Source organism: Porites lutea, chromosome 4 (genome assembly GCF_958299795.1).
Source record: "Porites lutea chromosome 4, jaPorLute2.1, whole genome shotgun sequence".
Lineage (NCBI taxonomy): Eukaryota > Metazoa > Cnidaria > Anthozoa > Scleractinia > Poritidae > Porites > Porites lutea.
In genome coordinates, this window is record NC_133204.1 from 25,379,166 (window position 1) to 25,391,927 (window position 12,762).

General features: G+C 38.8%; 1 protein-coding gene across 2 annotated transcripts; it reads left to right on the forward strand.

Moving 5' to 3' along the window:
* On the forward strand, positions 1–10,946 carry LOC140933086 (uncharacterized). Of its 2 annotated transcripts, XM_073382602.1 has the most exons (4): positions 1–150; positions 5,605–5,764; positions 8,569–8,703; positions 10,560–10,946. In XM_073382602.1, exons 2-4 carry the CDS (start codon positions 5,612–5,614, stop codon positions 10,737–10,739), a joined length of 468 nt encoding a protein of 155 aa, XP_073238703.1. In that variant the 5' UTR covers positions 1–150; positions 5,605–5,611; the 3' UTR covers positions 10,740–10,946. The 2 variants fall into 2 exon arrangements, 1 of the variants encoding a protein (XP_073238703.1); XR_012165017.1 differs by lacking the exons at positions 1–150; positions 5,605–5,764 and adding an exon at positions 8,298–8,316.
* The last annotated feature ends 1,816 nt before the right edge of the window (positions 10,947–12,762 follow it).

The window sequence follows — 12,762 nt, forward strand, 5'->3', positions numbered from 1 at the left end:
TACTATTATTATCTAATCTTGAAGTTCATTCTCAATTTTGCAGCTACTATTATAACAGACCGTGAAAATGGAAGATCAAAAGGCTTTGGCTTTGTAACATTTTATGATGGACGCCATGTACAAGATGTAATTGACCAGCTGCATCAGAAGGTGAATACAGTTGATATTAGACCAAGTTATAAAAATTAATATAATTATTTGTCTCCTTATGCCCATAATTCCCTGCATATCAAGGTTTATAATTTTGTCGAAATTCACATCATGCATGGATGTTGGATGGATTTGTATTAATTGTACAGCAAACCTGTATTAACCAGTCACCACTGGAGGATGGCTTACTACCTGCTTAATACAGGTTGACCACTAAAATAATACAGGTTTGACAAATAAATAAATAAATAAATATCGTTTATTCCACCCTCTTGCAGATAACTGAATTAACAAGTGGTTATAACTAACAATAATGCTACAATAAAGCTATGTATTAATAATTATTGTTATCAAAAGTAGGTTGAGTTTGATCGTCTGGGTGAACGTAGTTCTGAATAGGACTGTTGTTGTTGACAGTGACTGACATTTCGACAACCTGTGTGGTAGTCATCTTCAGAGTTAAAGTGAGTTGTATCACGTCAGTTGATGGTATTATACTTTGGTTATTGATCTGATTGGTCAATTATGTCACGATGTTACTGGTTGTCTGTCAGTTAAGCGGTGATGTTATTGGCTATGAAGACTCGTAATCAGTAATTGGTGCGTTTCGATCCTTCTGTTGTCACAGTTAAACAGTCGTCTGTTGTTAGTCAAATTGTCAGTTCTCCAGTCGTTCTCTTGTAGTTAGTTTTGCTTGATCTCGTTAATAAGTCGTTTGTACGACGCTGGTAACTGTTGGCTACAATTCAGTGGTGTTTGTTGTAAGTTAGTAAACCAGCTTTCTAAAGTAAGACGTTGATAGTAGTCTGTAGAATACGTTATACATGTACATGTCGCAGAGTCCCAGTCAATTTGATGTTTCGTCTTTAAATGGTGCTCAGCAATGTGATTGTTGACATCACCATTCCTCGTCGCTTGTTTGTGTTTGGTCAGTTGCGTGCTTAGGTTTCTGTCGGTTTTGCCGATGTAAGAAACCTGGCAGTGGCAGCATTTGATCTTGTATACTGCTCCCTGTCTGTCCTCCAGTTTGTCTTTGTCCTTGACATTAGTAAGCAGTCACCATAAAGTGGGTATCGGTTTGTGTGCAACACGTATACTGTAAGGTTGTAATATACGTCCAATAGTATCAGAGGTGCCTCTGATGTACGGCATAGTCACTGCTGTAACATGGTCAGAGTTGGTCTGAGTGTTGGCATCAGTGTTATTGTGAGCAGGACTGCAAATAACGGCCGGTCAACGGACAATGTCCTGCCTGGTCGCAGACTTGACCGGTCAAACTCCAGTCTTGCCGGTCATTTTGACCGGTCATTTTTGGATACAAACACTTTATTTTCCATACAGTTGTCGCTTAATGCTCTATAACGCTGCAATGATTTCTTTTTTCTTTGGCGTTTTTTGCTGCTTTGCACTAAACCCTTCTAAGAAAAAGAACGCCGCAATAAATTAATTTCATGTCGTCATGTCGTAATCTAACGCAACAAAGTGAATAACAAACTGAGTTGGAAAGTAACGCATCGTTGCAAGTCGTACTGTACTTTCGGCTTTGCTGTAACCAGCAATGTGACCTTCTTTGGGAATTCGAAGGAATTCAGGCAAATCGATCGCAATTCTCAACAGGTCGTCCTGTGTTTCTCCAGGAATAAATGTTAGCGCATCGATTAATAATAATTTCTTTTATGTCGAACATGAATCTCGTTTGCAGACTCGATTCCAGAATGGTCTGATAAAAATTTAAGCTACTCAAGAGGGAAGGTCGTCGTCTATCGCGGCGCTAGATTCTCGTTCTTGTAAACAACTTTATGCAAATTTCTGTTGACATTTGAGCCCTGATTTGCGCGATGATTATTGACTTCTGATCATCAACACGCTGTTTGTGGAACAAACTTCTTGCCAATGCAAATCAACTTCTTTGCCGGAAATATCAGCGACGATTCTTTGAGGAAGTGACTTTCGATCACGTGCCAGGCACGGAAAAAGATCAAGTTTCACCGATGTTCATTTGGAACATCAACGTAAAACAAGCGTGTGCAGATTTTGTAAAATAACCCAATTTTTGGGGTTTTTTTTCGTAATTTCTAAAGTTTGCTGAACTGTATGTGTATTCCGTTCCCTGAACCTTGGGAGTTTGAAAAGGATTTACCGTCGCTTCACTTTTTACCTCTAGAGACTTCAGACACCGCCGTGCAATGATACTCAAGGTAGAACGTAACATTAAAACTCGTGAAAAACGCGGAAAGGAACTCTACAACGTGCAAATGCATTTTTCACCAATTTGTTGTCAAAAATGTGAGCGTCAATGTAGTAATAACGATCTATTGCCAGCATAATTGGATATTCCTTAGGCAAACACCGGCCAGAATCGGGGTTTGTCCGGGCTAAAAAATATTTGGCCGGTCATCATGACCGGCAACCTGCTGTCCGTTATTTTCAGCCCTGTGTGAGTGTTCCGTCTAACAAAGACCGTGTTGTAATAATTGTTCTTACTAAAAACGTTGTTAAGATAATCAGTCTCGTCTTGTAGGCTGTCAGGTGAGTCGCAAACTAGTTGCGCTTCTCTCGTCAGAGTCCGTATAGTAGTAGCCTTGTGAGAGGTCGGGTTGTACGAAGACTGGTCTAGTGATCGGTCGGTATGTGTCGGTTTTCTGTAAATAGTCATTTTTAGTTTGTTGTTGTCGCGAGTGACCAAGCAGTCTAGAAAAGCTATCTTACCATTTACATGTACACTAGTTAATAAAAAACTAGTTTATACTAGTTAAAAAAGTACTTAGAAAGATAATCATGACTGATGCTTAAACAACAAAAATTTAAAAGTAAAAAAGTTCTCTGATCTCCTAGTTCTCATGAACTTATTGAATGGTCGAGAAGAACCAGGTCTAAGGTTATAAGGATTAGTTCTTTGTACCAGCAGTGGACACCAAGCACGATAATGGGTGGTCACGGGTGTCTGTCATCTCAGCCATAAATTTATGACATACGAGCTCGTGTCTGTTGGAAAGTGTAGTTTCGTTGGCAAGCAACAATGCTTGACCGTACGAACTGTTAGGATATACGATTTTAAACGCTCCGTTTTGCACGGACTCTCTTCCATCTGACAGGTAGTCAGGAATGTCGTGCCACACCTGCACGGCATATTCTAATATCGATCTAACTCTACTTCTAAAGACTTTCAACCTAAGAGTTATTCAAGAGAGTAATGACAGTGAAAGAACAAAAGATCTATCGCACAACAAAACAATCTCCTCTACCTCTTCCTGTGCCAAAAGGAAAGAAGTAAGAGACCAATAAACACCATGCACACTGTATCTGTTGCATAAGTACATGTATTACTGGTCCACAATCAGTTGTCACCTGCAGGCTCTGACTTTCAGCTCTTAAAAAAAAAAACCCTGGCATTTTTCGGGTGAATGAACCCAGAATGCCACCACAAATGTAGGTTCCTTCTGTATGTACTGAGGCACATATTACATACAACTAAAAAACTACAACGAAACAATAAAGCCCCCAGGAAAACTCTATTGTTTGGTTCCTTTGATTCTTTTGTCATGACGGTACCTGCAGAAAGACCCCAAATGTAGGATACCAAGTGATTTTACAAACCAGCGTGCAAAGAATGTAGTGTCCAATAGCCCAGGGCAAGTGGATTTTGCTATCGAGCTGGTGAATTCTGTTCTTAATGGGAATTCAAATTTCTTGCTAGGTGAAATGACTTTTGGGCTAATACGTGTAAAAACTAGTGACATTCATATTTTTGTGCACAACAGTAGCTAGCATTTTTGCATATTTCAGATGCGTTGTTAGTAACTGCTGTTCATGTGAAAATGAAACTTGGAGACAATACCGTGAATAATGAGAGGCTTTCACTTGAAAAAAATCTGTCAAGCTGTTTAAAACTTATTCGCTAATTTGTTAAAGAAGACCAAAATGTCTACAAAACCACTAACAAGAGTGCCTCGGTACATACTAATCAAACCCTTCTTTCTAGCAGTCGGCTGGAGCTATCTCCATGATCTTTCACACGTCTTTAAAAAGATTGAAACTACTTTGAGGTCTACAGATAATGGCCAAACATCAAGATTGCCCATTTTTTGCAGTGTCTCTAACCATAAAAACTTCATCCCAAAATATCACGATAACACTCTTACAGATTTTGCTTAAACGTCACGAACATCAAGGCTGCTATTGGAGGAAAAAGCTCCCATGAATGATTTTGAAAGAACAGTTTCCAGTGCCGAGATATACTGCTGCAAGTAAAATAGGTTAATAGCATCATTTTGTTGCTTTGAAATCTCCGGGGTCGTTGCAACCCTGATCATAACAAATTTTCATCTTTATCTAATACAACTTTGGTGGCAATTTTTCCAAGTCTTGTTTGTTTATGACGACGTAGTTTATGCTCAAACTTAGGAGGTATTGACCCTGAATAACTGCATCAAGCCACCTTAAGTCCCTCATGAAAAGTTCCTTAGAATTAGTGATTGTTGAAGTTCTTCAACCCCGAGAAGTTGATTTGCTGTTTTACAACAATGCCCCACAAAGCAAAAATGTCACAGTGAATTACAAAAGAAAACTCTTTTCCTGCCTGATGCATCCAAGCTGACACATACGCTCATCAGTGCTGATGTGTACCCTCATCTGAGCTGATGCTTTCACGTCTACATCATTCGCTTAGTTCTGGCCTACACTGTACTTGCAAACTGCCTGACAGAAAAACCTTCTTGTCATGGTCATTTGATCTGTGCAAACAGTTGGACTGGGCAGAAGTTGTCATTAAAGTAATTAACAAATTAATGAATGAGGCTGAGTATCTTATGAAGAATTATGAAGATCGAGGAGGGTGTTATCCATCGAGGCCGTAGGCTGAGACAGATAACACCCTCCAAGATCTCTTAATTCTTCATATGATAGAAAAGCCAAATTCAATAATAGTTTTATTATTCATTCAAAATAATTGCCTAGTTTAAAAACATACAAATGTAGCTAAAACATGCTTACCTCCATCAATGTTAAGTTCATCTTCGATGGTACACGTTTAGGGTTGTTCAGCTCTGCAAATATTCTCCAAGTAGCAGATGTCGCCCTTCGAGTTGTCTTCTTGCGGTTCTTGCCATGTGTTTAGCTATTATTTTGCCTAGTTCTTACCCTTGAAACAAGTGAAATGTCCGCCATCTTTTGTTTTCACAACCAAAACAACTCAACCTCATCCCCAGGTCTTCTCGGTTAACAGTGCATTAACCTGCAAGGAAGCTACACTTTTGACGTCATTGGTTGATTAATCACACAATTCTTCCAAATTTGGTCATCAGTAGCTGGTTATGGTGAATTATGCATGTGCTTTTAGCCAATCAGAATCGGGGAAATATTTTGAATGAATAATAATAAATATTATATTTAAAGTATTATCAAGAAAACAAAGGTGGAATTGCTTATTTTTTGTTATTATTATATCTTGGTCAGGTGTTAGATGGCCGAGAAATCACTGTCGCAAAATCAAACCCCCGTGGAGGTGGTGGTGGTGGTGGAGGAGGAAGACGAGGGGGCTTTAGGGGGGGTCGTGGTGGTGGTGGTGGGAGAGGAAGATATGGAGGAGGTGGTGGAGGAAGAAGTTATGGTGGAGGTATGTACATGTGTATAGTATTATCAACATTAAAAATACAGCAGGATGATCAAAGGAATAATCCATTGATAACCCTTTCTGATATTGATGTTATTAATTTTATGTCTTTAAGGTGGCTCGACTGGATTTTTTGGGGTTGATACCTCCCAACTTTGAGCATTAACTACGTCGGCATGAGTAAAGATATGGAAAAAATGTTACCATAACTGTATTATATAAAGATGAAAATTTCTTATGATCTGGGTTTTATTGCAATCGGAGTCGCCATGGCAACGTAATGATTCCATTACGTTTTTCATTTATGTTTGTGTTTCTCTGTTCCAGGAGTTTTTTGAAGAAATCGCTTTAGGGAGTATGTACCTGCTATAATTGCCTCCATTATAGCGTAGTTTGAACAAATTCTATGAGAGCGTTTTCGAAATATTTTAAAATGTAGTTTTAAGAATAATAAAAACGGTGAAATAGCATGCTACCTACACAATTCGCTAATATTTTAAGAAAATGATAAGCTTTGGAAACGAGGCTTCATCTCGTAGTGGTTTGATTCCATTGAAAACTGCATACGAAAAAAGAGGGGAATTGCTCTGGGCGATCGCGAGTAAGAAGAATTTTATTAACTTGCATTCAGCTGCTTTTGATACAGTTTTTGGACGTAATTTGGTCCATGCCTAAAAATTTCGCATTTTTCCAAAAACCGCTCGATAAATTTTTTTATGAATTCCACAATCCCGAGATCAATTGTCAAGAAATATTTCCTGCAAGTTTCAAGAACATTGAAAACAGGAAAGGCTTTTAAACAGGGCCTCAAATATAACCAATATTCCCCCCAGATCTTGTGTTTACAAGTGAGCGCCCTCATTATTCACTGGTATTGTTTTCAAGTTTCATATGCACGTGCACAACTAGCAAAAGTTATAAATTTGCATAAAAAAGAACTCTCGATTACTTTCCGAAGAAATATCTGGAGTATGCTAATAATTGGCTTGTCGTTACAGACAGCAGTGAGAGCCGAAATGGTGAACGTCACGGCTCATCGTGTAGGATGGAATACTTAATTATCTTACTCGGGTTATAACATCACAGAAACTCTCACAAAGAGTTGCTCTGATGTTATAATATATCATTAATCTCTTCACCCGGTAATTAGCATATCCCGGAGATTTAACCGAGGGTCCTTTTTGATGCAAATTCTATCTTTTTGCTAAATGTGCACGTGTATATGAAACTTGAAAACAATGCCAGTGAATAATGAGGACGCTCACTTGTAAACACAAAATCTGGGGAAAAAATTGGCTACATTTGAGGCCCTATTTAAAAGCCTTCCCTGTTTTCAATGTTCTTGAAACTTGCAGGAAATATTTCTTGACAATTGACCTCGGGATTGTCGAATTTATAAAAAAATTTATCGAGCGGTTTTTGGAAAAATGCGAAATTTTTAGGCATGGACCAAATTACGTCCAAAAACTGTATCAAAAGCAGCTGAATGCAAGTTAATAAAATTCTTCTTACTCGCGATCGCCCAGAGCAATTCCCCTCTTTTTTCGTATGCAGTTTTCAATGGAATCAAACCGCTATGAGATGAAGCCTCGTTTCCAAAGCTTATCATTTTCTTAAAATATTAGCGAATTGTGTAGGTAGCATGCTATTTCACCGTTTTTATTATTCTTAAAACTATATTTTAAAATATTTCGAAAACGCTCTCATAGAATTTGTTCAAACTACGCTATAATGGAGGCAATTATAGCAGGTACATACTCCCTAAAGCGATTTCTTCAAAAAACTCCTGGAACAGAGAAACACAAACATAAATGAAAAACGTAATGGCGTCATTACGTTGCCATGGCGACTCCGATTGCAATAAAACCCAGATCATAAGAAATTTTCATCTTTATATAATACAGTTATGGTAACAATTTTTCCATATCTTTACTCATGCCGACGTAGTTAATGCTCAAAGTTGGGAGGCATCAACCCCAAAAAATCCAGTCGAGCCACCTTAAGCACACTTGATTTCCCTGTATTGGTTTTAAGGATTTTGTTTCATTCCCCTTTTAAAGTGTATGTATTATGGGAAAACGTACTTAGTTTGTATTACTGTGACTTGCATACTGTTAAGAAATGAATGGAATTGTTATAAATATTTAATGATGTCATTATATTTATAGATGATCAATTGGTTGAGTCAATCCAATTATCTGTTCATTCAGAAATTTCTATGGTACACTGTACATGTAGTTGTAGCTGGAAAATTTAGCCACTTAGTGTCAAAATACCTGTGATAAAGCATCTCTGTCGCCGGGTGAAGAGAAATAATGGGTCTAGAATAAAGGAAAATTAATTTTTGTTGGAATAATGGAATAATGCCATTTTGTGGAGCAGAATAATGGAGTAAGTAGTTTTTTTCAGTGGAATAATGAGTTCTTTTTTACTGGAATAATGGAATAATGAACACCCGGCGATTATTCCTCTTCACCCCCCCCCCCCCCCCCCCGAATCTCTAACAAATTTTATTTAGATTACTACTACTATTGGCAAGTCCCGGTTGTCCAAAGGTTGGTATAAGTTGACTCCACAACATTTCTGTGCCCAGTTGTTTGAAAAGTGGACAACACTATCCACTGGATAAATCACTATCTATGGGATAAGTACTGGTATTAGCCAAGGGAAATCAATTGCGTTATCCGCTGGATGAGACTTATCCAGTGGATAGCGTTATCCACTTTTCAAACAACTTGGCACAGAACTGTTTATGTAGCTTTTCACCACACCCTAAGGAAAAACTTATAATGGTTTTCCTTTATCAGGTGGTGATTATAGAAGTGGTGGAGGAAGAGAAGGACGTTACGGCGGTGGTGGTTATGGTGGTGGTAGAAGTTATGGCGGTGGGGGTGGTTATGGTGGCCGTGACGATTATGGTGGTAACTATGGGAGAAATTCAGGTAATTTTGCAGTACTTAAGAAGTTATAAGTAACTCTCAACTCTTATTAGCACCCAGATCCTCACTAGTGGTGCAAGCACTAGCATAAGCATAAGCATGGGTATACTTATGCGCTAGTGAGGACAGCCTTGAAGTAAGCATAAAAAGAAGTACACAAGGCTTTGATATTCTTGTGTTGATGCTTTTATTAAAGTCGATGCCATTCTCACTAGCGAATAAGCTTTTAATATTCATGCTTATACTTGCGTCACTAGTGAGGACCATGAGGCTTTTGATTTTAAGTTACCATGTACAGCGCGTATATGTAATTAGTAGCGGGAAGTTCTCTATGTTCTTTTTTCCTTTTGTTTCCTCTCAAAGTATCCAGAGGTCGTGCTCATTATTAGTCAGAGCAAATTCCTGGTCTTCGGCCATCAGTGACAGCCATGGTTCTACTTTTTTAAAGTCTCAAATCAAAATAATTACTTTTTGTCTATTTCTGAGGTTGTGGTATTGAATCACCTCAGATATAAAAATATATTATGTTATGTTAACTTGTGTGGAAATTTTCCAACTATGTTTTCGTATGACTTGTACCAAAACTTATACAGTTTAACATGATGACATGAATGAGTGCTACTCAATCTTGTGGTCTCGCCATAGTCAAACTTTATAACCTCCTTAAAAAGGAAACTATTGCATGAATCACAAGTACTTAGTAAAGCTGATACCACATTGATGACATTACATTGTACATTGTATAACCGCAATGACAAAGTGCAAGGTTCAACTCTTTGGGAGAGTAGAGAACCACAGTCATCTTAATGTTGGTGCAAAGCTTTAATTGTTTACAGTCGTTTGCTCTGCCCATAAAAAACCAACTCGGACCAACATGCAAACCTGTCTGTGTAGCAGGACATGAGAAATACATGGCAAACAAAAGTAGTATTTTTTATCTGCCTATCTGCCTGTCATAAGTCTCAAGGGCGCATGGCCTTCAGTACTTTCTACTGTAGAATCTTGTGAAAAACATTGATTATTTAGCAAAGTTAAAACCTTTTTAGGTAAGTATAAGTTTCAGGCATGAAGGCAGTTTTTTTCTGAGGATTTATCAACAACTTACGGAACCTCCACTCAATATATTTTTACGTAACCACAATTTTGAATTTGAATTTGATCCTCTCGAACATTGACGACCTACATTGTGTAAAGAATATTACACGCAGGAAGATATACATGTAATGAGTGATCTACCAAAAAACGAACCAGATCCATATTACAATGACCTGCCGGGTTAACAGTGATTTCGAATTCATCCCAAACAGATATAGAATGGAAAGAATGTGGCAGCAAGAGCCGTTCAGAATGACAAGTATCTTTACGGTTGTTCCCGTAATGTAAAGTGAACTAAGACGCAAGGCTGTGCTCTAAGGAAAATTGAGGGGAGCCCAGTGCTCTGAAACTGTAAAATCTAGGTTGCCTCGCCAGCATATGATTTGTAAGAAAAAAGTAAGATTTTCTAATTTTGCAACATTTCTGATATCAGCTTCCTTTATTTTATTTTTTGTTTTTGCAAAACTTGCGAGAACACTTTGCTAGCAAGATCGACCCTGGACATAAGTGTCGCCCGAGAGCAAAAGTTAGGTGCCTGCGGCCACCGGGCTCTGCTAGAGCACAGCCCTGAAGACGTGTTTAATATAAGGTCCTGCTCTGGTACGGGACTGTAAAGGTAAAGGCTCAATTAGGTGAGCTTACACAAAGGGTGTCCAGGGTACTGTTTAGTTACAAAACAGGGCCAGCGAGGGTGAGGGAATGTCTTATTTGGTATGTTGTTCTCCTAACAATTACATTTGTTCTGTTTATCATTCTCATAAAAGGCCGTGACTGGTAATGACCACCATGATTCAACCATGTTCCTGTCCAGTTCAATACATTTATATATTGACCGCCAGCTGAGGTGTTTGTTACAAGAGAAAAATATTCACTGTGCTGTCCTGAAAACCTCAGCTTATGACGTTCGGTGCTCTGATGAAAACTTGCTGTTACGTGTACGCTGACGCGTGTGCAGCTTTAGATGTTTGGTTCTTGAAGTTCCGCTGATCCGTGTGTTATGCAGGAATGGCTCATCGTAGATTTTCCAGCCTTTTTTATATTTGATTTTTTAAAAAACCTTATGTTGCTATTCAGTATTAAACAATAGCTGTTGCTTATTGATGCAGTCAAAGGAACTGCTTTACTCTATTAAAAGAAAACGTTTTGCTGTGTCCGTTGCAAGTGATAAAAACCAATATGTGCATTGAACAGCGGGTCTCAGAAAAAATGTCCAGCGGCTCATAACTGAGTGAGGACAGCTGGCAGCCTCTTTAGTCCGTTGGCTAAACAATGCGTAAACAGGGAAGAATTTGAGCACATTTTGACTTGAACTGTTAAGATGCGACATCCAAAAATGGTTCTATCGAATAAACCGACTAGATGTTCATGCGTAGCGCTTATGGTCCAATGACAAGCAAAATCTGGATGATATTTATTGCCCAGAAATCACCAGTTGATCATACAATAGGATGCATACCCACCCACACCGACATGAAATTGCTTCAGCCGTAAGAAGAAGATAAAAATGGGAAAAATTGCCTCCCAAGGGTTTTGAAATCGTAATTCGGGAGCATTGTGATTTAGTCATTGTTGCGTTTAACTCTGCGTTCTCATTGTTGGAGAGGAGGTGGGCTTTGGGGAAGCTTGGACCGTTACAGGAAAAAAAGCACACACGTACAAACGATAGTAATTGTAACGACAAGAACTACGCAGAACATTGGTTTGTCTGGGCCTTCACCGCAGGATTTAGAACTAACCGGGTCTACAAGTTGACTGAGACGTTTTTAAAAGTATCCAATTTCTGTCGGTATATAATCAAAACACGGTACGGCTTTTCCTTGTTTGGCATCATTTGTATTAAAGGTAAAGTTTGAAGGTGGGGATCAGCGATTTTCAAGGTAGAATTCCTAGATGTGTCCAAAATTTTGATCGCCCTTTCACGCAGTTGGAACCTTTTTTGATTATGGACTCGGAATGTGGTAACAGTGCAGATTGACAAGAGAGCTGTTTCTGTAAGTGATTCCAATCGGATTGCAATTGTTGTCTTCTATAAGATTCTGACTCAGTCAAAGCGTTTCATTCCCTGCCCTCTTCCCCCAAATCTTGTAGTCCGAAAAGTGTTTCTGCAACTTCAGATGTCGTGCCTTTCTGTGGTAAAGGAAGAGGAGAGACTGAAAACGAGATGGGACTCGCGCAATGCACTCTAGTTTGACAGATAGTGGTGGTACGGCGCTTGTTTTTGTTTTACGCAATATGCCAGTGAAACGAGAAGAGAAAAATATTACACTCAGCATCAATTACAATAAATAATCTCAATGTCAAATGAACGGGGGGTGTTTGGTCGGCGTCAGCCCAGGAAAAGCTATAAGGATGACCAGTTCCTTGGAAGGTCAAGTTATATTTTAAAAAGCTGTTGCGGTAAAGCCTGGTTTCCATATGATCGTCCGGATCGTCCCAGTCGTCTCAAAAAATGTTCAGACGATCGGGTCGATCATATGGAAACGGTTAGCATTAGGTAACATCGGCTGAAGTCAGATTGTTTCTTTCAGTGAAATTACATGAAGAACAACTCAAGTCCAACTTTACTGTGTAATGTAAAATAAAATAGAAAAAATCCACTGTAATGCTTTGAACCCGGGTCACTTGCTTTATAGCCTACATCCATATCCACTTCACCATGGACGCCTAGCTGCCAAATCCAATGATTTTTAAAATATACATGTACTTATGCCGTACCCCATTACGATATTTGAAAGCTGACCGTTTTCAGTTCAGTGCTTAACCCTAATCACTGCAGGTCAGTGCTTAACTCTCTACTGTGTTCTCTCCATAACTTGAGCTCTGTAGTTTTGGTTTTTTCAGCTATTCTAGCCTCATTCTACTTTCCGGTCTCGTTCCATCGTGGAAATAATGCGTTGTGTAAAATTCATAAGGTGTCCAATCTGGCTTCACTCGATGTTATCTAACGCTAACCTATGGAAACACTAC

Excerpts from the sequence above, each read along its gene's own strand:
- LOC140933086 (XM_073382602.1), top strand. The coding sequence starts at position 5,612 with ATGGCCGAGAAATCACTGTCGCAAAATCAAACCCCCGTGGAGGTGGTG. Across the intron at positions 5,765-8,568 it reads AGGAAGAAGTTATGGTGGAG|GTGGTGATTATAGAAGTGGT; the intron begins GTATGTACATGT and ends TTCCTTTATCAG. Across the intron at positions 8,704-10,559 it reads TAACTATGGGAGAAATTCAG|GCCGTGACTGGTAATGACCA; the intron begins GTAATTTTGCAG and ends TTCTCATAAAAG.